The 25,762-nt window shown below is 32.8% G+C and overlaps 1 protein-coding gene across 1 annotated transcript in view; it reads left to right on the top strand.

The window, feature by feature from the left end:
- Positions 1–25,762, top strand: part of LOC118202407 (sphingomyelin phosphodiesterase-like) — a 92,386-nt gene that overhangs the window by 61,991 nt on the left and 4,633 nt on the right. Inside the window, exons 7-11 of the mRNA XM_035374584.2 lie at positions 815–925; positions 4,477–4,557; positions 6,739–6,826; positions 11,077–11,159; positions 18,141–18,324. Of these exons, the coding sequence (XP_035230475.1) occupies positions 815–925; positions 4,477–4,557; positions 6,739–6,826; positions 11,077–11,159; positions 18,141–18,324 (547 nt within the window). The remainder of the gene's footprint in view (positions 1–814; positions 926–4,476; positions 4,558–6,738; positions 6,827–11,076; positions 11,160–18,140; positions 18,325–25,762) is intronic.

The raw sequence follows: 25,762 nt of genomic DNA, 5'->3' as shown, positions 1-25,762 counted from the left end.
TACGTCAAACTTTTTGTGTTTTATCTTTTATTTAAAGCACATTATTTTCCTAAATATAAGAACTGAAAACGTTAAATTTCGTAACTCTTAGAAAACCGGTTTCTTCAATTTAAAAAATGTCAGAACATAAATATTTGCATCATTTAAAACATTTTTGCAATCTTGACTAAGTTAACTGATCTTCTGATTTTTTTGGCGATTTTGTTTGGCCATACCTCGCCAAGTTAGTGAGACAGCCGTTTATCTTCAGTGTTAAATAGACCTCGCTCCTGTAATCCTATTGTTCTGGAAGAACTTCTTCTATTTCAAGCATTTCATGTTTTTTACATAAATGTTCACTAAAATTATTTACATATATGCACAATTCATGACACAGTACTGTTTCATGCTGATCTGCTATCGCTGAAGTACTTTCAATAGTTTTAACATTCTGAAGAAAGCAATAGTGGTTTTCTGTTGAGTTTTATTCCGTCTCAGTTTTACTTGTTGCGATATTATTTCCCAATTCCTCATATTCTGTTCCTCAAATCCTTAATATTCTATCCCTCATATATGAATCTCTTTTTTAAAATTATGATTGAAACTAATTCTTTTGAAAAAAAATACTTGTATGAAAATATTACACTTTTATGTAAAAAGAAATATTACTTCAGAATAAAGTTGCAATCATATAATAACATGTCATATATTACCTAATGAATGTTTAGTAAAATTAACAATAAGTTTATTAAAAGTCTTATATGAATTGCTGTTTGAATTAGTGTGTTATAAACACAAATTTAAGTGCTATGTTTTGCATTTCATCCTCTTCTAGTTTCCCACAACCGGAAGTAAAAGGCAGATTTTCTATTCAATGGCTTCATGAAGAAGTAACTAAAGCCTGGGGGCACTGGCTTCCGCCGGAAGCACTGCGTACCTTGCGGAAGTAAGTACTCATATCACAATAAGATATTACTGGAAGTAGCCATAATGTTCTCTTCGAAACACTTCTTTATCTTTGCAAAAATATAAATATTACCCGAGCTATAAATTGCAAGCAAAATAAACAAATAGATGTATCCTATAGAATTAAAAAGATTCTTTTAAAACGTTCCATTGAAAGTTGCAAATTTAAGTATTTTGATAAAAATTTCTCTTATAAAATTCTAGAGCATGATAATGATAATGAAAAATACTAAAACGTAGAAGGATAACATAATCAACATAATTTCTATTCTACTGGAGAAAAAATTGTATACTTATCAATATTTGTTTTCATAAAGTCTTGCAGCTTAATTCCTTTACTCTGTTTGGCCATTCGAAAGCATCTCATAATGTTTTTTTAAATTTAATTTTTGTCTCTATTTGGCATATATTGTAATCTAAATATTGATAATTTCGCACCTTTTGAGAATTTATTTTCATTTGTTGATTGAGTGTAATGAATTAATGATCATATTCTAAAGTTTAATGTAATAGTCCAATATAACAAATATTGCACATAAACAGCTCGTGCGTTAACGAACCATATGTAAATGTCGTCAAAAATTATCAACATGACACATAATTTTGTTTTATTTTTCAACTTTGCGTTATGATAATTAATCTAGCTATGTTATCATTTTGCTTTTACTTTGCACATTTACTTTCATCAACTCCTACCAAGATGAAAATTTGTTAATATATTCATAACCAAAGATCTTGAGTTTGAAAGGAGAGAGAGAGAGAGAGCCTTTGGTAGTTATCACTGACCAACAATTCTGTTAGAACTCCCTGCCAGTGGCGTAGGGAGAGGAGGGGATGTATGATGCCCCGGGCGCCGCTGGCAGAGGGGTGCCAAATGGTGTCCAAACAAGATTTTCATCATATCACTGAGTTTTTTTCGGGGAGGGGGGCGTCAAAAAGATATTTTGCCTTGGGCGCCAGTTTTGTTCGCTACTCCCTGCTACTGAACTTATTAACTGGCTTTAGCTACGCTAGACGTTACTGCTTTAAAAATATACTTTGCGTTTTTCTTACTTACGGATTCATGGATTGGGAGTGAATAACGACGACACTTGAAGAAATATCGAAACACAATTTATTATCCAGCATTACTCAGGAAAGCTCCAAAGTCTCGTTTACAGTCGTCGAAGAGCTATTATAAACACGTTAAAACAATCAGCGACGCAGCCTTCAGACTGTCAGGCTATAACGGTGAAGGCAGCTTCACGTCAAAGCACCAGAGTACAGCTCCCAACTCTGCTCGGTCGTTCTCGGAACTCTACGTACTCTAAAGACTCTCAACGATAAAACTCGCGATGCACTCGACGCTATACTAGAGTACCCCTCCCGAATCGGGTCAGTTGTTCTCGGAGCTCAACACACTCAATGAAACAAACAAAATGAAACTCGACGATGCACTAACTCGTGATAACTAAGAGACTCTTTCGATGGACTCGACGACCTACTCGGCATTAGACTACGAGACACTCGCTCACTGACTCTTGATGACTCAACTAGGCACTCAATGAGTGACTGTCAACTCGATGGACTCCGCACTCCGGGTAGCAGCAGGGTTTATGTAGCTTTTGGCTTGCATTCGAGAACCTTTAGGTCCAAACCGGTAAGAAGTTCGTTCTAGAAGGTTCGCCTTCCGTTTATGGCATATCGCCAACTTTGTCACCAAATATCCTCAAATGGGCGATTTCTCGCTAAATATGGCAACCCTGTCTTCTTTTGCCTTTTTATGGTAAACCTAAACATGCTTTGCGGGGAAGCTATCTTACTGCACTTGAACATTTCGTAACAATATTGAAAAATAAACCAAACTGGCGTATTACTTTGCGTTTAATAATTTGATTTTAACATCTAATCAGCTTTCTGTAACTGTCAAATTGAAGACAAAATAAAAAGATTTTATGATTAAACCTCCATTTGAGTTTGTATTTATTAGATTAAATACTTTAGAAGTACGACGAAGCGTTAAGTGATTTGTCTGTCTTTACGGTGTGATCAATTGACAGTAGTTATTAAAGTAGCGTGGAACCTTGCAGTACTCAAGACCTCTGCGCTTAAATTCATCAATTAATATGCAGCTTAGTTAGTGTTGACGAAATTAGAAATAAAAGAAAAAAAAACACAGTAATAAAATAACTGGGTTAAAACCCTGAAACTTAAGTAACGTGTAAATATAGAAAATGCTCTGTGCATAAAGTGACAGACAATTGGAATCTAAATAGGTAAGTAATGAACAGAAAAGCCGGAATGTAAGTATGTTTTTTATATTATATCACTACAAGAAAAGTTTTAAGACCTTTAGAAACAGGAATATGTGGAAAATTAGATGAGAATGTCTTCTCGTGAGGAGGACGACATTAAACAGAGCCTATACCTATTGTAAACATCAAGGATTATCTGAAGAAGTCGGAAGTGGTCCAGATCATACCCAAACAGTAGCATTTCAATCAAGCTGAGGTAAATAGAGTTTAGATCTCTTCAATGACTATGCACTGTTTCAAGACCACCCTAGAGAAGGCCCTACAGATAACTTCTTGAAATTCAAACTTTTCAAAATATCAAAGCTATAGATGAGAGACATCAAAATTAATTGCGTCTAGTAAAGCGTTCATTCGAAGACAAGTGTCAAAAGCCAAACTTCGTTATTAAGCTACTAGACTTGATAACGAAGCAAAAACTAGACAAAATCTTCTAAAGTCTAAATGTTCTTTCTAACTGCTCAATTTTATGCCAACTGGGTATGTAAACTTACCCATCAGAGCAAAGGAAATACAAATTGGTATTCGACTGAAGATTTCTCTGAGTCATTTGCACATTCACGCATGCGCAACTTTATTTTTCCTAATTAGTTACGGCTTGTTCCACAATAGTGAACAAAGTTAATGAATTTTACGCTTTAGAACTATGATAATGATGATGACTAGAACAATATACGTAAACGCTTCCAGTCTTTAAACTAGATATTTGAAGGCCTTTTCACGTCCTGGTCATTTACGATAGATAGCAACGTGTTATCATCACCTCACAGCACTTATTTTCTCGACCACTTGTGAGACTACAGCTTCAGTCAGGCTTCATTCGTCCGCTTTGCACAAAGCGAAGCACTGTAAACGGAATTGAAGTGGGAAAATGCAACTAGAAGGTTCGGTTTTCGTGCGCAGCTGTGGTTACGACGGCTACGTGGCAACAAGAGTGGGAAAAAGACGTTGAAGTGCGTATGCGTATGCTAAAGTAACAAAAGCATAATTGAAAATTTGTAAAACTAATAATAAATTGAAAGAAAAAACTTAAAATTGTGTACATACGAAGTGAAGGTTATTATTTTGTATATGTAAAATATTAATAAATTTCTCTTACGAAATTAATAATCTAAATAGTTAACTTCAGACATATACAGTTTTACTGGTATAATAAATTACAAGTTTATTAAAATAAATTCTCCTGTTCTTTAATTTTGAGTTCAACGTTCGATAACGTTTTCCTTTCTTTTCTAACTAGAGGAATGTATTACGCAGTGCGTATCAATCCTGGATTACGACTTCTCTCTCTCAACATGAATTACTGCAACAGCCAAAACTGGTAAGTAATCGTTCTAGTTGATATTAAAGATTAATTCTCCCATGCTTGAACATTCTTGACTCCACCTCTCATTTCTAAATGTATAGCTTTTTCGGGATTGGGACTATTCACCATCGCCGTTTCGACGTCGCACTTTCACCGTCATGCCATTTTGCCTTTGGCCATTTTACCATCGGTTATCGATTCGTCTTACATGTCTATCTTATCAATCTATTATCTGGTGTGTTGTGTGCATTGTTGCTTATGCTCACTTGTCTGACGTAGCCCACGAAATTCCTCCTGGCAAGGAGCGCAAGATTGTCTTCCTGTCCAAATTATGATACTTTTCAGAAAAAAAAATCCAATATGGACATCACATGACTTCCTTGTATGGCCTATTAAATTATACACATCTTTTGCAGCATTTCATTTAAACTTATTTTCTCGAATTTCATTACAGATATATTTCTCATTCAAATAATTCATTTCTCACTTCGCAGGAAAGCAAAAATACATAAAAACTCAAAGTATCTTCATTAAAAATTATAAAAAACAGAAAACACCAAATGCAGTTAAAACAGTTAAAGAAACAATTTTTACGATTAAAATTAGAGTTTCTACGCAAGAATAAGCAATTCAGACAGAGGGCAAGAAGGCAAGCGATTCAACTGTCTGGTTCTCAATCTATTTTGCCCCCTGCACCCCTGTCACCATCGTTAGAGGTTATCACCCTCCTTCTATAACTCAAAAAATGTATACATACATTTATTTAGATGGTATTCTTCTGTTATCGGGACCCGATTCAGAAATTTATGTATAGTGTTGTGTGTGTATTTAATTATGGCAAAGCACAGTAGGGCTATCTGCCTAAGGGGAGGGATGCCTTCGTGGAGGACTTTCTAAAGGAAACTGGCTCGTATACACGTTACACATGGGGAAAACCACGAAAACACCCATGCAGCCAGCCCGTTCGCGGGATTCGAACCTCGGACTGAACTACCAGTGTTCAGCGACTTTACCGCTCGGCCGCTGGTGGGCCCAAAATTTATGTATATATGCAGTGTATATATACATAATTATATGTATATATGCAGTGTATATATACATATGTATATGGCTATGTACATAAATATGTATATGTGCATATTTATGTACATAGCCATATACATATGTACATAGATACGTACGTTTGCATACATAAACACATCCATCCATTTAGCCATGCATATATACATACATGCATTTCTGAATCCAGTCCCTATAACGGAAGAAGAACAGTTAGATTTAGAATACTTTTTAATGTATGTTTTAAATCAAACAATAAAAAGTATAGAAATTGTTGATAAATGCCAAAATTTGAATAAAAGTAGTTTTCTGTAGTCTTAAACAAAAATACTTAACAACAACGTAACGTGTAACAACGTTGTTACTTAACGTTAACAACAACGTTAAGTAACAACGTGACCTTATACCCCAAAAAACATTCTGTGATTGAGAACATCTAGTCTAAAAGCATAGCAGGGGAACTACTAATAATCTATACATCTTACTAAACTATAAGACTTTTATTTACGAAGCAAACTTTTATTTTGCCTGCGTTTCATCAGATTTTGACAGACAGAAATAGGATGGCATCTATGGTATCGGAGGGCCTCGTACACATTTTTCTTACCACTAATCTCTCGAGAGAACTTTCAGATGAATTGATTTTAAGTATTTCCATTTCACAAATGCATTATTTATATGCATTATCTGGGTCAAACGCAAATTCAGCGGTGCGTATAGTTAGCTAACACTAATAACCATACTGTCCGGGACAATAAAAACAAAATGAAAAGTAAAGTCTATAATAAATATATGAACGTGGATTTCAAAATAAACTTACAGTGTACAGAATTAAAATAGGGATTAATGAAATATTAAAAATTCATCAATGAATTTAGCTTTTTTAAAACACAAGCAAAGAGTTTATTTTAGTCTTATGAAACGTGAAAGATCAATAATTTAATATGGATTACTACGGTTTTTACACAACTCCCTAAACCCTCTCAGACTTTTGAAGATGTGTTGATTTTGTTCATTAGTCGTCTCTTCGCGAAGTGGAATTTGATGTCGCGAGTAATTCTTCCTTCTTTTTCTCTTTTTTTTTATTACTTTTTAGCCACTTCTTATGATGTACGTTTTTTTCCCTCCTTCTTTTAGGTGGATGTTGTTAAATTCCACGGATCCAGGACAAGAATTAGAGTGGCTTGTTCAACAGCTGCAAGAAGCTGAACTCAGAGGCGAAAAGGTAGGATTAAAAAACACTTTTCCTTTCTTTAGCCTCGGAGAAATTACTGTTCACTTTACAGAAAAATTTTATTCCTTCTAAATATTCAAGACAAAATTTGTCTGCAGATTAGAACGAGAAACGAGAAACACATTTTAGAATTTTTTTTCCTGTTCTAAACTTATCCATGCAAGTTTTAGAGTTTGCAGCGTTTTAAAAATTTATTCTTTGTTTAGTTTAATTACATTTGCATTTTGGATATGCTCGTAAAACCAATAGTAGCCTTTTTTATCCACATGCAAAATGAAATAAATCCTAGGGATTTTAATAACAAATTCGAATCTTTAAAGCACTTTCTTTGTCCATTTTTTCACTTTTTAATTGTTATTTCAGAATTATGTTTTTATGAAACTTTAAAATTAGTATTTTTAAGAACGGAATATCAATATTATTATGTTCCGAATATTTAAGGAATATTACAGAATATATACAAAATAAAATCAATGTAATATAAATATAATATTACATTGATCTTATTTTATAATCAATATAGTAAATATATTCAATACAATATCAATATAAGATATGTACATTATTGATAATTACTATCAATAAAATGTATCCTATTATGTATACAGTTAATATTTAAAAATAAGCTGTTTTATTAAACATAAATAAGCTGTTTTATTATCGTAACTTAAAAATATCAATAAAATTTTTAAAAGGTTTTTCAGCTGCATTTATTTAGATGTGTTCTACACAAATTATGGGCCTTTCCTACCCTTCATTTTCGCAACCGTTGATCTTAGGCAATACACTTCCAGCTGCAAAAATGCTGAAAGGATGTATATCCACATGTTTTCGAATTTTTAAATTAGAAAAATAATTTTGTAAAAATTATGAAAGCTAACTTTTTATACATTATCCGGTGACTATAGTTAAATTTAAGAAAAGTTTATTATCTTTATGAGAAGAAGAAATATATTTTGCTTCCGTACGACTAAAACTGGTCGAGATATATAATTTAAAAATTTGAGATTTTTGATGTCATTTTCAACTTGCTTTCAGGGATCAGTTAATAAATAAATCTGAAAAATTTGAGGCTAATTTATCCTCTTTACTTGACACATACTGTTTTTTTTTTTTTTTTTTTTTTTTTGTGTGTGTGTGTGATATTCTTTAATTTATAATTTTGTTATGACTGCTTTGGCAAACAACAATTTGCACTCAAGTTAGCTTACAACTTTTCAAATGCTAAACATACGTTATTAATATCCTTACGAAGTTTTATTACTTTATTTTTCTTATAAAATATTCATAAAAATTTCTTAAATTAGAAATATTTTTAATTTTTAAAAAGGCAAATAAGGTTATGAATTTTTTGTGCGCCAATACCGAAGCTTGCCAGTGCAGTACCGAAGTTAATTTAAAGATACTGTGAATAAGATTCTTTTTTAGAAAAAATGGTATTGATCAATACTGTTGCTAGCGTAAGGGTTCGTAATAGCTTGAATGCACACAGAATTGATTATAATTTGATAAAATTTATTTTACCAAAAGAAACACTTCAACAGCTCTGAAACTTTTCATAAAAATACTAATACAGCTCTTCACAGTATCACAAAGTACAGTCAGTAATTACACTTGAAACTACTAAGAGCTCTAAACACAATGTAATGCAAATCGCATCTAAAAGGCGAAGATCTCACGGATATTTCAATACTCCGTATTCAGCTTTGTACTAACAACTACTAAGAAACTGATATTCTCCCCGGTCTTACATATATTTTCCCCGGCCGCCGAGAAATCTCTAGTACCTTCCACTTCTCGAAATTACTGGAAGGTATATGAAGGTCGGGTACAGTTACAGTTACATACAGATCAATTAGAGTTATTAGGTTACAATACTCATTACAATTAAACTCGGCAGGAACAAAATACCACCGCATGGTCACAAATTTACCAAATTTTGGCGAATTCGCACCGAATTTGGCGACAAACATTAGTCTCCATCGCCACCTTGGCATTATCTCGCCAATTTTATAGCCACTTACTCATTGTTAAATAGACTTGCCCCTGTATTCTTATTTTCCCGGCATAGCATTCAGTACTCTTTCAAGCATTTCATGGTATATTACACAAAAAATACTACAATTTCACATATAATTTCACTAAAATTACTCACATATGTACAAAATTCGTAACAATATTTTTCACCACAGTCTCCATAGAAAGACTCGTCGTTTATTAACATCAGAAATCTTTTCCTGAAATGATGTTTCATTTTCAGTTACGTACACATAAAAACATTTTTCTTTTAAATTTGTGTTCCTACCTGAATATAATCCTAGGCTTCAAAGTTTAAGTCAGTTTTGATCGCAGCGAAGCCATTTTGTATTTTATTTTTTATAATGATGTCAGGACTTGTGTTTCTCTTGATTTGCTTTGGAAACATGGAATGCCCTGAATAAGAACAGGAAGTTTACTCAAGCTATGTTCAAGATTTGCGTATAACAGACGACACAAGAAGGAAGGGTGTACGAAACTCTTTATTTTCAATACTTTACAGGCACTTCCGAACTTCGGAATACAGAGACCAACCACTTGTGGTCTGAACGTAAGAATAAAAAACTACTAACTAAAACTCTAACTAAAAGCTAACATTGAATTAGTATACAAATGCCTAGCACTAAGACCGGACTTTATTTAAAAAAGGTAAGTATGTAGTACGCCGAGCTGCTGAAACTACAATACGTTTACAAATATCAAGAGGGCTAAACCTCTGGCCTTAAACGGCAACCAGCAACCGAGTGAAAACTCTTAAAACTGCAGTGGCAAGCGGCTTGCTTCCTAAAACTCCTTCTCTCTTCCGCTTGGCAAAAAGTCACAACTTAAGTACTTGGGCGTTAGTAAGACAATTTGCATGAAAAAGTTAAAGCATTTAATTCTGACCGGAAGTAGAAAATAAGAAGTGATAGTACAGTGCGGTAAACTTAGATTTTATACGTTTACCGAATTGTTTTCTCATGTGTTTAGAAATGCCCAAACATGAATATTTGCATCATTCTAAACATAAACTATGACCAACGATTACGAGAATAAGAAGTTTTGTGCACACTGTGCATATATGTTCATAGTATTCAAGAATATTGCATGGATGTAAATTGTTTGCTCCTTCATAGGAGGCAACGGTGGCTCCCCTGTTAGGTGCCTCCATAATAGTGGCACCTGCACTTAGTATTGAGTGCCCTGCATTGGAAATAAATAAAAAAAGTATTCTGAAATTTCTGTCTCTTCTGCCGAAACACTGTCATTTTCCGACTGTCATGCCGAAACATATATGTTCATAGTATTCAAGAATATTGCATTTAATGTAATATTCTCAGCTTAATAAAGGAGTTTATAATTGGCAGCTGGTGTCCTTCTTAAGTGCATAAGCATTTTGATAAAAATGTTTCATTACATTATGAAAGAATTGTAAGACTGAGTACAGCAAGAATGTCCATACACATGGTAAGTTAAATATTCATTAAACGTCAGCAAACTTTAAAGCAGCTTTGTAAATAACTTATAGTTTAAAAATTCTTCTTAAGAACTTGGCTGAAATTACCATTTCCCTGCTTACAACAATGTCTTTCAATAATACACGCATTCATATCGGATTTTAAGTTGCATGTAGGTGGAGGTAACTAATCTTAAAACTAACCAAATCAACGAAACAAACCTTAAACATCAACTAATAAAAATAAAAAGCTGTGCCGAATCCAAATCTTTCTGTGCCAGGATCTCATCTTGGGCACATCGCTTCTCTCTGCTACAAATCACGTTCGTCGCTTATACTTTTGTTATTGCTAGTTATGATTGACTAGTTTTACGCTTTGGTTCCCAAATTTGAAATTATTTTTGTCTCAAGCAGTATGTGAGAATCGTTAACTTTGAGAAGAATGCAGTTTAGACAAAGTCGTTATAAGCAGTTACTCTTTGTTGAAAGAACCAAATCAAGGTACAGAATTAAAGAGTTGTTGCAAATTAAAGCTAAAGTTCTGATTCACGTATTTCCACCTTACACACATATATATATATTTTAAAATTTGATATTCTTTTCCTGATTTCCGCTCTGCTTAAAGATAAAATGTATTTTTGGAAAAGTTTGTGGTATAAACTCTTGTTTTATGAATTTTTTTTTGGGGGGGGCGCTAATTTTTTTATTAATGATTACATTTGTATGAAGACTTAACTAACGAATATTTGACTTTAACTCTTTCCCACAGGTTCATATCATTGGCCATATACCACCCGGTCACAGTGACTGTCTACCTGTGTGGAGCGCCAACTATAATCGAATTATAAATAGGTCAGTATGACATAAATTTCTCAATTCTGTTTTTCTTTTAATAATTCACATTTTCATTTTTTGCTTGTTGACTACAACATTAGCAAATGTGATACTGTACGAAGGTTCTCTGCAAAACGTAATCAAATTTAAGACAGGAAAGTGGTTAGTGACACTGTCTGCCATACCGAAGGCCTGGAGAAGGCATGGATGTAAATTGTTTGCTCCTTCATAGGAGGCAACGGTGGCTCCCCTGTTAGGTGCCTCCATAATAGTGGCACCTGCTTCCGGCCTTAGTATTGAGTGCCCTGCATTGGAAATAAATAAAAAAAGTATTCTGAAATTTCTGTCTCTTCTGCCGAAACACTGTCATTTTCACATTCACTATTACCCTAATTTTTCGTCCTCCCTTACTTCATCGCTATTTACACAACCGCTTTACTCCTGTTGTCAAGTAGTCTATGCGTAAACGCAATTTCGTTCTTCATCAACGAAAACTCGAACTGATTGCTTTATCGTATTCCATGCTTATTGGGATCCGTAAGCTTGAAAATAATATTCCTGTTGCCATGACTGTCGACTTGAACTAACGTCGAAAACACATATATAACAATAAATCTAATAAACGTATTTAGCATTAAAGATTGTCATTTGTTTTGTACGCATATATTGTTTATTGTTGAATATACTCATGAAGCGATGTTGCCAAATCAAACCCAAATAAACTTCGTTACTGTTCGAATTGTTACCTAAAACGGAGTGGTAATCGAATGTCAACTTTCGAGTTACTACATAAAATCAAGCGGTGATCGAAATTCACCTCTACAGTTAGCGAGCGCATCAAATCAAATGGTGACCTAGCGTCACCTCTCGAAGGCAGAGGGTCAAAAACGCTAACTTCCTATCTAAAGACAAAGGGATCGGATGGCCAACTGTTTTTAAAGAAACAGGTGGAGATAGTTACACGATAGGCTCTCCGCGTACCAGCAGGGTTTATGGTTTATATAGCTTTTGGTTGGTAGAGAACATTCTGTGCTAAACCGGTAAGAATTCGTTCCAGAAGGTTCTCCATCCGTCCGTGGCATATCGTCAAATTTGTCGCCAAATGGGCGATTTCTCGCCAAATGTGGAAACTTTGCCGTTCCTTGCCTTTTATTGCAACCCTAAAAACTGCTTTGCGGGGAAGCCATCTTACCGATATAAATATACTGTTACATTTTGTAACAGTATATTCTGCTTTGTTTTTATTATGTGGTACCGTACTTTTATTTATTTATTATTTAAAAAAAACAAATATACGTAATTCATTCAGCACTTTAAGCATTACTTCAAGTAAAAGTGTGGCATATTTTTATCTTAATACGTCGTTTTACGTGATGTGATAGTGTGATTTTATTAGACTAGCAATATCTTAGCAATTGTCTTTGACAGCATTCAGTTAACCATTGTCTTTGACAACATGCCGTTCAATGCAATGTTCTTTTAATACTTATTTCTTCTGTAGTTATTCATAGAATTATTTAAATCTTTCCATTTGCATGAACAGAATTACTTTTATATGGCGTAGGGTATTTTGTACTGAGAATTATTGTAATAGTAGTATTGCAAATTCTATATATTTCATGGTTATAGTATATAATGAATTTTACCTCGTTACATTATCATATTACGTGGCATATGTATATATATATCTTACTGTACTACTATTTCACTTTGTATTATATGTTACTTCAAAGTAAGTAATACATAATGAAACCTCTGTAATTAACGAAATATGCTAATTTAATTGCACTGGCAAATGTCTAAGCCATTATTCTTTAAATTTTCTATTAATGTAATTACGTTTTCAAATATATAAGCTATTATCTTTTTAAATGTATCTAAGACGTCCCACACTATTAATCTCGATATAAAACTGTAGATGTATTATGCAAATAGAATTATTTCATCTATTATCCCATTAAAGTATGTGATAAATTATGTTTCCCCTTTTAGTGAATTAATTATCATAACTATTTTTCAAAGAAGCTTATTGCATAAAAACCTTTTTTTTTAATTGTATGTTATTTTTATTACAGTAGCAGTATTGTAATAATTGTCTTTTATTCTATTATGCTATTGAGTATTATTATTTCAGCCATATTCCGGGATTATTTAACATTTTCTTATAATCACGATATATATTTAAGCACTAAACAAATGCCTGATAGATCTGTCACACAGTTCAACTGTGTTGTGGTCTGGCAAGTAATAGATTTTCAGTGAGTAGTATATAAGCTGTATGCGATTCAGATCAACTGCTACTCAAGTGTGTTAAGAAAATGGAGCCGGATGCTTACATCAGGCGATATGAATTTTGTAGCTGCATGCAAATAGCATTATAAGATTTTGCCGTTCATCTAATATTCACAGATAAAGCGACGTTTCATCTGTGCGGAATGGTAAATAGTCATAATTCCGTTTTAAAGCAAAGTGGTGTTCGCCAACGTTGTAAAGTATGTCGTTACATAAATAGTCGACACTAGAGAAAGGTGTGCGATGGTCACCTAGGTCTCCTGACCTAGCGATCTTTTTACTTTGAAAGTACATTAAAGATGACGCTTATGCATATCTTCTGCCAAGAGTACTGAATCAGCTCGAGGTTCGCATTACACCTGCTTGGATGATCAGGGGAATTTTAGGATGTGCAAATTAGCTTAGAATATTTAAATGTGGCAACGAGTACAAGATTTATTTCCCTAAGAGGAGCGATGCTTTCGTGAAAGAATTCCTAAGGGAAACGACTCATATTCACGCTATACATGGAAATAAGCAGTTAGCCAGTTTCACCTAAGCTAAAATCCGACACGAATAACTAGTATTTAGCTTCTTTAACCGCTCGGCCACTCGTTGTATCAAAACATATCTGGACGTGTGTCGTGTGATAACGGGATCACACTTCAAACATTTATATTTGTGACTAAAAATTGTGAAGAATTTTGCTTCATTTCATATAGCACACATTTCTTTTTATTTGTAATACTTTACGAAGCCCGATGTTTTAAAAACTGATGAATCATTTGCGATTATTTATTTTTAACATTGTTTTATTTATGATGCATTAGTGAAGGTGACACAAAACATAAAATATTTACAAAAATCTTAGAAAACATTATTTTAAGTATGAAAAGTGTTAAATACGTAAAAATATGTAAAGGCCTGCTAGAAAAATGATTTCCAGTTATCTCAGAAAATTTCGTTTTTATGCCTTTCTTCTTCAGAGTTATGAAATTTAAATTCTGACAAACATTCTCATATGTCTTTATTATTAATGGCATGTTTAAAACTAACATACAGATTTAAAAAAGTTAAAATGTATAGAAATGTATCACAGAATATACTTGTTTATGGTTAAAATTTGTTAATTTAGTTAAAGGTATTTAAGTAAAGTTAAAAATTATGACATCACATGTGTATATAAAAAGGAGAAAAAAATCTCACATCTACTTATTTCTTTTTAATTTTTAGAATAAAATATTACTCGCTGTTGTGTTTGGATATATATCAACTTGTTACTTTTAAAACAGGGTTAGTTTATTTGATTATAGTAAAGCACTAGAAGTACCATCTGCCTAAAAGGAATTATGTCTACGTGGAGGACTAGGGAAAATTGGCTCATAAATACTTGTTGCACATAGAGAAATCCACGATAAGGTCCATACATCCAGCCCGTTCGCTGGGATTGGGAGTAGTGGACCGAACTATGAGTATTCAGCGACTTTACCGCTTGGCCGTTGGTGGGTTTTTCAAATAGGACTAAAATAGGTTTTGAATCACAGGATTACAAAAATATACTTCTGAAAGTTATAATGTTCATCTTTTTACATAAAAGGTTTTCTGATGTTTTGAAATAACTTATTAAGGATTAAGGCTTTTTTTGGTAAATTAAGGACATAAAAATATTCAAAAGAGAAATTAAAATTTAATTTAAAAAAGAATCATTGCAGAAACTAATATTTAAAAAATCGTAAGATGATTGAAACTAAACATAGCTGACATTAAATTAAGTAATATAAATGTGACAGAATTTTTGTTTTACAGTACTACATTAAGAGTATTTTTGATTTTATATTATAGTTATTTTATTCATAGTTGTTGTTTTAACAAAATCATACAATTTATATTAGCGAATGAAAGCTTACGTTAGGAAATTGCACAGTTTTTAGCTTTAAGCAAGTATAGATTCTATATAAAAGCTTATCATATAGAAAAGCTTTTCAGAATAATATTTTGGTTGTATTTTTAACTATATGAAGTTCTATTTAATTTATGTGATCTTAGTTCCTAGAACTTTAAGAGGAGTGTCTAGAGACTATTCGCTGGTCTTCTTACAACTGTAAAATATAAGTCCAAAAAAGGGTTAATATATCCTTTTATTCATTCAATGAAATATTCACAGATGGTCCCTTCTCCGGCTTACAGGAAAGCCTCCACTTGGTTTTTAATTTAGGATAGAAAACGAAAAACCAAACTAATTCTAACTAGCTAAACTTTAGCATAATCTGTATAGAGATAAATAACCGAGCTGTCCAGTGATTGAAACTCATTCTCAAATATTAACAGGCACTTAATACTATGGGCGTATGTAATAAGATAGGCTTAAAACGACGACGTGGTCTGAAGGCAGAAACGCTCTACTGAGAATTTCTAAACGCTTGTACGTAACTTCAGGGTTTAAAAAATTCGTAGGAGAATAGACCTGTTAACTCAGAAAATAAAAAGCAGACATTGTTGCCATGACAGTCTACCCAGTGGCAGAATCTGTATTTCCTAGAAAATAACGAGTTGCTGTTGAAGGTTGCTGTTTTAAGTTATTAATTAGATGCTTACCAAAAGATAACTCCATCAGCAGAATGACGTTCATTGTTGCTTTTCAATGTGAATCATGATCCTGAATCGTCTGCCGTCACGGCTTCTTGTACAGACAAATTAAAGCGTTCTTCGAGCATTCTACAAAGACATCAATGTCTCTAACCTTAATTGCAGTCGCTTTAAAAATTTATTAAAAATGAGAGAATTATAATTGGTAACATCCATGTTTTATATACACCAGTTTTAAATGGTAATAAAACTTATCATGCGAAATAATGGCCGCAGCAGGTGAATATTTTAAATCGTGCGAACTGCACAATAAGTGAAACTAAATAAGTTACTATTGTATTTAATGTAAATAGCTTGTATATAGATTATTTAAGTGACTTCAAGCTCATCCTCCACGTCTTGTCTAGGAAGAATTTTTTTGTTCAATGATAATTATCTATCAACTATGGAATGGACTTTCATTTATTATTGGTTTTCTCGCCACGTGCGCGACGCATGTTATCATGTGTCTTTGATTTTCAAAACCAAGCAAGAGTTGCGAGTTCGAATCTTAACATACTGTGTAAAAACTCTCTTACAACAATCTTACAATTACAAAACTCTCTTACAATCTGGTCTCTAGTTAGACCAGAAGGTAACGTAAAGATCCAGATCCAGCAAGTGAATAATCAAAAATAACCCAAAAATAAAGTCAAAAGAGAAAAGTTCCATTTTTTTAATTTCTAATATACAATAAATTTACTAAATAAGCATATTTTATCGGTTTTGTTGTACTATATATTAGAAAAAGCCTCTAGTACATAAGTTGGATAGTACTGATAAGTTGGATAGTTCTTATCGGAAACTACAACATATTAAAAAAAAAATCTGAAATACATGATTCAATAATCAGCAGATATAAGCAGATTAAACATTAAAATCGTCCCAAATATTCATTTTCTGATAACGATGATGATATCTCGGAATATATCGATAGTTCAGCAATCAAGCAACAAACAAAAACCATATGGTTTCACCGCATGGTTTCATCGTCGACACCATATGCTTTTCTTCTACGGCCTATTAAGTTATACGCATTTTTTCCTGCATTTCATTTAAATTTATTTCCTCGATTTATTCTAATTTAGTTAACCGATCCCTCAAGATAAGCTGAAAATGACATTAAAAATTGCAAATTTTGAAATTAAATTATCCATCGGTTAATTTTTGTTGTACAGGAATCAAACTTCTTATAATTTTGTTTTTTCATAACGAGTATAAAAATTTTCCAAATATAAGCATAGGAATCGCGAGACAGCATTAAAAGTTAAATTTCGTTATTTGTCCCAAAATGATTTTTTTTTAAAATTGAAATTGCGCAATTCTGTAATCGGAAATATATAACTACGCCCACCGATTGTGAAAATGAAGACCGGATAAGGAATTTTAAGCCGGATAAGGGCTTTTAATCCGTGTAAGGGGTATATGTATACATCTTTGTTACTGCCAATTGCAGTAAAAAAGGCAGGTGCATAACTAGATGTTATAGCTTCCCATATACAAAATTTCATTTACGGTTAATCATTTTTGAATTATGAGAGATATGGAATAAAGTGTTTTTTAGATCGTCAGTGCGTACAAACGTCATGCAAGTAAATAGTCAAAATGGGTTAAGGAAAATTCAAAATGGGTATTTCAGTTGAAATGTGATGTTCGAAATTTTTCGCGATTACAATACTTCCTTTAATTTGTACAAGGATGTAAAAATTGGGCAATCGAATGAAAGATAAACTATTTTAAGTTTTAAATGAAATATTGAAAATGAAATATTTATAAACATATGTTTAAAAATTTAATTATTAAACTTACATAGAATACACAGTATCGGGTAGCCGAAGATAAACTGAACGAGACAAGGAAGAGTTCACTTGCTTTGGTTCTGTTTATCTTGGGCCAACCGATGTTAGAGGATTAGGCTTAAGACGCAGGAAAAGTCAATAAATAAGAACTTCAAAAATCTATGAAAAATCAGTATATATATATATAAACCTCATGAATTTCATCTCGTAGTTTTTAAAATAAGACTTTATAGAGATGAAAATTATTTGTGAATTATAATTTGTAACAATTTTATTCACTGAGTTCATGCGAATTCTTTTCCAGGTTTGAGAACACAGTCAGAGGTCAATTTTTCGGTCATAGTCACTTAGATGAATTGGAGATTTTCTATGATGGACACAGACCCACTTCAGTGGCGTACATCGGTCCATCGGTCACCAGCTACGACGGCGTTAATCCTTCTTACAGAATTTATACGGTCGATGGAAATTACCCGGAGAGCACTCAGGTACGTACTTAAAGCTAATCTAATTAATCATGAACTGTGCAACAAAGAAGATCAGATCGAATGGATTCGAAAAAGGCATGTCTATAGGTTTCATTTCCTTGTTTTAGGAATAATTTAAGCTGCTTTGTGACATTTTGAACATTATTATTTTTTGTAAAATTTCATATTATTTTAAAGAATAAGTGATGTTATTTAATGTACCATAGATATGTATTTCCAATCATAAAGTTTCTTAAGCATTTGTATGCACAGTTTCAACACTGAGGATTTTAGGATACAAGGAATTTGACTTTTATATGCCCACTACAGAGTAAAACTTTCGATTAATAAAACGTTCGATATGCTTTCATATTTTTACGAAACGCCAAACTGCGATGAAGACAAGCTTCACGACAAAGCACTTAAATACAGGTTCCGACTCAGTCGATCGCTCTCGAGGTAATCACGGAACTTAAAGCACTACTACAGATCTCAACATTCATCAGACACTCTCAAGATACTCCTACTCCTCGTGTACAGGCAGGGTATGTATAGCTCTTGACCTGCCTTCGAGAACATTCTCGGAAAAAACCGTAAAATCGCTAAACAGTAGTCACTGAAGCGAAAAGATACGAAATCCTTTGCACATGAATGTCAGAAATATAGATTCGAAGAGCTTTGCAAATGAAGGCATGATTAAAGATTAAGCGAGATATTGCTAATTAGACTTTTAAATCCATGGGAACCATACATAAAGTACGACAATAAAATTGAGAATGACATCATGTGATACGGAACGGTATGCAAACTATGGAGCGCCAGGAAGATACTTTTAAAATGTGTTTCAACATGTCTGGTCACTAGATAGGAATAAACATTACGGATTTCTGCTATTAACTCCCCCTGCCCCAGATTGCACATGAGTAGCAGTGGATTTACAATGGAGCAAAGGTCGCATTTTAAAGTTCTCTTTATATCTGCAAAAGAAAGTCATGTCGTACTGAAGCATGTGTATAGAGATGAAGCCGAAATTTTAAAGTATTTTAAAGAATGCCCTTAAACACTTTCGGTATAGGCATGATTTCTCTGAAGATGCAATTTGAAGTAGCATTATAAGGTATTTCTCTCGCCTTTTTAGCATGCCTTCGTGGTGTAGTGGTCAGCACACTCGATGCATATTCGAGAGGTCCCTAGTTTGAGTCCCGGCGAGGGCATTGATCATTTTTCATCGCTAATGCTTCGAAATAACCTAATTTGTCTACAGTGGCTCCCGAACTGAAAAAGGTGGTGAGTAATAATTCTCTACCACCAGGATTTGGCGATTGGAGCCCCTAATACCGAGTCACTCTTTGAAAGGGGAAGTATATAAGGCATTTCTCCCATCTTCTTAACAATAACTTTCACCACTTGTACGTACTGTGCAGTACCCTATACAGCATGTACGTAAAAGTGTTGCCTTTTCATTTTAATTAATTAAAACCTCTTTTTCTTCAAATCGTTTTCCTCCCATTTTCAACATAAAGTATATACAGCAATTAATTACAGTGTATGTAGACCCTTTCTTCGGCAATATCCAATTATCCGAATTTTTGATTATCCGAATGGGGTTCGGTCCCAAATGATTCAGATAATTGGAGTTCTACTGTAATTTCATTTTCATCTTTCAGTAAATATTAGAGCAATAAATGTCTAACTAATTTGTCCCCACTTTTCACTGAAAAATTAATTCATACAACTGTATTTTCTTATGATAATGATAGTCAAAAAGACACTTAAAACGGCCATTTGTAGTAAGGGCAAGTTTCTTCGATGTTGTAAAGAAAAGGAACTCGGTTTTATTTCTAGAATTTTGTGAGACATGCCCTTAAATGATTCGATTAAGAGATACGAGACATTTTTGTAATTACCGTGGCGAAGTTAAGAGTTGAAATAAGCCGAGCTGGAATGCCTTTCGGATTCTCTGTATTCTTTGCCAATTTTTTTTCATTGGATTGGAAGAAATATCATAGAACAATTTCATTCTCGACGTTTGTTTTGATAGAATTCTTTCGATTTTCTACGAAGCCGGAATTAAATGAAAATTTCGAAAGGTGAATGAACGGATATTTCTGATTTCAAAGTAAAATAAAATGCAAACGCTTTTACATAAAAATATATAAAATATGGAATTAGATTTAAGGGAGTTATGGGCTAATTGTAACAGAGGTAAGTAGTAACAGTTATGTAGTGGTTTTTAAAATTTCAGAATTTTTAATAAATATTATTCTTATGACGGAGGCCTATCACGGTCAGTGCATCGCAAAGCGGGTAGAGGCAGGTTATGTGCACGTGCTTCGTCTTAGCTAGTTGATTTCGTACATTTTGATTTATGGTACGTTAAGTGATCTTTTTTAAAATAGGTTTTAATTTTTTATTTTTGTGTACGAATTAAGTTTGAAATGCTGCTTTAATTTTTTTAACTAATCGCAATATAATTAAGATAGAATAACACGCCGAACAAATACATTGGCCAAACTAAGAGAACCTTAAAATTTCGCGTCAAGGGACATGAGGCATATGTTAGAAAAAAGGAAACACAGAAGTCTTCTGTTGCTCAACATTGCTGGTCCGAAAATCACACTTTTTCTGCTGCCAAAATTATTCAAAAAACATCTTTCATTGGAGAACTGGATTTTCTAGAGGCATTTCACATTAAAAAAAATCTTTCTGTTCTAGTTAACGATCCTAATTCTAATCCATCTTTGCCTTCGGCCTTTAAAGAAATTATGTTTTAGTTCTGGTTTCATCAACAGATGGCCCCAGTTGCTTATTCTTGTCCAGGCTTTCTTATCCTACCTAAACATTATATCTTATCTCGTTCATTTGCGGTTTTGCAGCTGAGGATGGTGGTTCGTTGAAACCATCGAAACTAGTCCTGTGAAAAAATTTTGAAAATATAACGCTGATTTTTGTTGTTTGACTTCTGAATTAGTAATCGCAATATATTTTTTATAAATCAGCAAAAATGTCCGAAATCATAGGATGGGGCAGATTGTAACAAAATCTCGGGGCAAGTTGTAATATATTAAAACTTGCCTTCAGATCTTGATTTAAGACTTTCTTCTTTAGATGTTAAAATACAAATTTATTTTATTCTATCTAGCTTTATTTTCCAATATAGAAAATTTGATGTTTCAACTTCAAATACTGACCTTCTCTTAGACTTCACCTCAGTCTAACACTAGCCTACGCAATATGGAATCTACTGTTCTAATTGACATATCCGAAACAGAAGCATCTGAAAACGAATATTAAGAGATAATTAATAAGAACTGAAGAAAAGAAAATAAAGACGAAGGATAGGGAACAGTTAAAGAAAAAATATATAGCGAAAAAGAGAATTTTGAACCCAAATACAGATTCTGAAATAGATAAATTGCTGTGCATAACTTTATTATGAAAACGAATTGGTGCAAAGCCTAGTTTTCAAAATGTGATCACACGTTAAATATGTGAAGGAAAATAATCTATCATTTGTTTGCGTTAATTGCAAGTTCTAGTGAAGACTGTTATGTTGATTGATTAAATAATTTTATATTTGTTTTGCTCTAAACCACTTGATATCATTCATTGTCATCATACCAAGTCACTACATACCTATAATAATTACCAAAACGTTTTGTAAATATTGCAATTTGTATTATTACTACTTCCTCCAAGTTTGGTACAATTTACCTCTAAGTCCTGGGCTCATTGTAACAGAAGAATAGTTTTAACTAAATGCTTTTAGTGCTAAAATAAACAAATTGCCGAATGTTTGTTTTGTGCATATGATGAACAAATAGTTATTCTATAAAAAATAGTTATAATCAAAGAAGCATAAACACATTTAAAATGTAGGCATTTTTATAAAAGGTTTTACAATTAGTACCTAGCTCCATTACCTTTTATATTCTTACGTATGTACGGGTTCGCAATAGATTGAATGCACACAGAACGAAGATAACTTGATAAAATTTATTTAAAAAAATACAGTTCTGGAACTTTCCACAAAAGTCCTCTTACAGCTACAGTTACATACAGGGATCAATTACGTTATTCAATTACAGTTGTGCACGGACGGACCAAAATGTCACATATGGTCGCCAAGTTTGGCGAAAAAAATAAGTAGCCCAAACCATTACCAACTTGGCGATATTTCGGCAATTTAGGGACGTAGCCATTTACCTCAATGCTAAGTGAACTTGCTCCTGTAACCTTATTTTTCCTGCGGAGTTTCATTTCTTAAGACTTTTCACGTTACATTATAGATAATTCGTAACAATATTATTTACAATAACGCTACAAAGTCTCATAAAAAATGGTCGGCTAGGTAGTATTATAAATTAAGTAAATTTAAAATTATGTCAGTTTTATATATTACTTAAAATTATTAAAGATTTAAATTACTAAGAAATGAGTGTATTTATTAGTTTTAGATTGCTCGCTTTGTTAAGTAATACGATTATTATTTGAAAGATAAATCCAAGACTTAGTATGGAAACTCTCTAGATAATAGCTATTTACTAGGCTGTGTGGAAGATATGTTAAAGATTTAGGTTTCATGAAAAGGATTAGGTTTAGTGTAAAATCCTAATGATTTCATGATGTTTAATATTGTAATAAAAATGTGAGCTGTTTTAAGAGTAAAGTTTTGATGGTTTCGAAATTTAAATTCGATATCTAATGCGTTATTCCTTAAAACCAAGGAGCAATGACTATTCCTGTAAGAAGCCTTTGTCGTTCTATCTTATTGCAGAATTTGGATTTTATAGATATATGTTTTTGCAACATGTCCCTTATAAGTATAGTATTCAAAGGGAGGATATATAGTATCCGAAAAAAAGTCTCCTTTTTCGATTAAAATATAATATCCTTCATCAAACTTAAAATGTTCTCCTTTTTTAATATGTTCGGTGCGGTATAAAAGTAATATTTCGAAGGAAGAAGAGCAGAATATCTATGACGATTTCAATGTGTTTATAAAACATCTCTTGACTGTATGGCAAAGTGTACACTAAGAACTATATGAGTTTTAAGTGTTTTGAATGCATGGTACTTGAATACAGTAAGTACAAATTTGAAGGTGTTTTTCATTGCAATGAATTCTTCAAGAAAGAGGTATTATCATCGATACGACTAGTTTTGCAACAGCCTGATGTCATTTCCTCAAATCTGTAAACAAAAGGATTAAATTCATGAAAATTATAATCTGCATAAACATCGGATAATAGTTTTTAAACTTTTTCCTAATATTGAATGTTTTTCGGAATTACTAAAAATTTGTGAATTTTATTTTTGCATTTCTACTTATAACGCAAAGGTTGAGAAAACCTTTTTCAATGAAAAATTGGATTTAGTGGACCAAGGAAGGAATAGACTTAATACGGAGTTAGGAAAGGTGATAATACTCATAATATACAATTTTAAGAGTATGACATGCTCGGATTCTTTACAGTTACTTAAGAAATAGAACGTGTAGAATCATTAGCTTATTTTGATACTGATGATAAAATGAGCAATGCTCTCGCCGAGACTCGAACCTAGATCTCTCGAATATGCGCCGAGTGTGCTAACCGTTGCACCACGATGGCAAATTGGAAGAAGGGGGAAAATACCCTAAAGGGCTACTGAGGATTAGGAGACCCAATCCCCAAATCCTGGTGAAGAATCATCATCCACCCCCTTTTAGTTCGGGAGCCACTGTAGAATCATTAGGTTTATTTTGATGTTGTGAAAAATGAGCTTCTCTTTCCGGAACTAGAACCTGGATATCTCGAATACGCGCCGAGTGTTCTAAGCGTTACACCACGAATGCATGCTGGAAGGAGGGAGAAATTAATTTTTAAACTTTTGACCCGGAAAATATATTTAAATATCTAATTGACATTAACATTATATTCTAAAAATTATTTTAATGTTGATGTTATTTCTTTCTGACGATAAAAAATTAATTAACTTTAATTTAACTTTGAAAACTTTCATTTAACTTTGAAATGTCTCTCTTTCAAAATAAACACCCTCCTTTTTCACTTTTGCATCTGGTAACCCTGCCCGTGATGGCGAAGTCAAATAAGCCTGGAAGGATTATTGTTAGATTTTATTTTTGAGACGTTTTCATTTAGCTACGGAGATACCAAATTTATTTCTCCTAAAAATTAACGCTATTACTAAGAATGATGCCTAAGGTCGCGACATCTTGTTACTAGCGCATTCCTTCTTTAAATAACGTGGAAGGGATAGGAGATTGAGTGAGTGACCTTTGCGAACTAGGACTGAATTTGATTTGTTGACGGTAATTGAGATTCTCCAATCAATAAGTCATACTTTTAGCAAATCAAGACAATCATGCGCAGTTGGCAACAAATATTCTCTAGCGTTCCGGCGCGTGCCAGAACAGTTGTGCAATTAACGAAGAATTTTAGTGTCCTTGAGAAAGTCGTTAAGTGTATATGCTATGTCATAACCTTAAGATTGGACGTTATGGCACTTCTGCTTTAATTGATCTCCACTTCGAGTATAGGTTTCAAACTCAGACAATTTAATTTCTGCATTGATCGTACAATTACACCATTTTAAACTGCTTTCCAAACATTTGATTAATGTTATGGGTCTTAATAATTTTCCTTTCCTTTTTAGGAATTCTAATGAAATCCCGTGTAAATTGTTATTATTCAGAATTATTTATCAGCATTTTGTAGTTATGGTTTAAACTATTATTCAAACTGTCTGCTTGGAGATAGTTAAGCTTTAGAATTTAACATTTTATGAGGCGAAGGCAGTTATTTGTCAGATATTATCAGATTTCTAATTTACTCTGAAAATACCGATTTCGATGCTATCTTTAGGGCTGTTCCCCATGATGTCGCTATTATATAGTTTATATTTGAGCACTATGTAACATATGCATTGATTAGTACTTTGTACTGATGAGTATTTGATATTTAAATTTTAATGCATTTTGAAATTTTTATTTCATGGATTAGAAATTAAATCAGTTAACATTTAAGTTGCGTATTTAACCTTTTTTAAATATAAATTCTGATCATAGCATATTTTACATTTATTGCTTTAGTTATTAATTCTAAATTATTTCATCAGAAAAGAACTCTTTGTTTTGGAAGTACGTTTATTTCTCTGAACTATATCTACGAATGATAAACAAAATAATAAACTCTTAAAACATTGCTTCATTTAAAAACAAATCTTAGAAGCTTTAAAAGAAGAGCTAATCTCTACTCTATTGTATTACTTCGCCGCGTTTAAAATAGCCAAAAAAGCAAAATTTCGGCCACATTTAAAATTCTGAAGAAACATTTTTAAGCCTCTGATTTTGTCTTTAAAAACGTTTTTACTTAGTTTACAGCAGCTATTTCGACAAATTAATTATGGTTGTCATTTGGTCGAACACTGTGCTGCTTTTTGCAGGGCGACGCCAAAG

Source organism: Stegodyphus dumicola, chromosome 3, assembly GCF_044657685.1.
Source record: "Stegodyphus dumicola isolate Sdum_Otavi_A_Nest chromosome 3, ASM4465768v1".
NCBI classification, from domain to species: domain Eukaryota; kingdom Metazoa; phylum Arthropoda; class Arachnida; order Araneae; family Eresidae; genus Stegodyphus; species Stegodyphus dumicola.
Note: the sequence above shows the minus strand (reverse complement) of the source record. Positions and strands in the feature narration are given on the sequence as shown.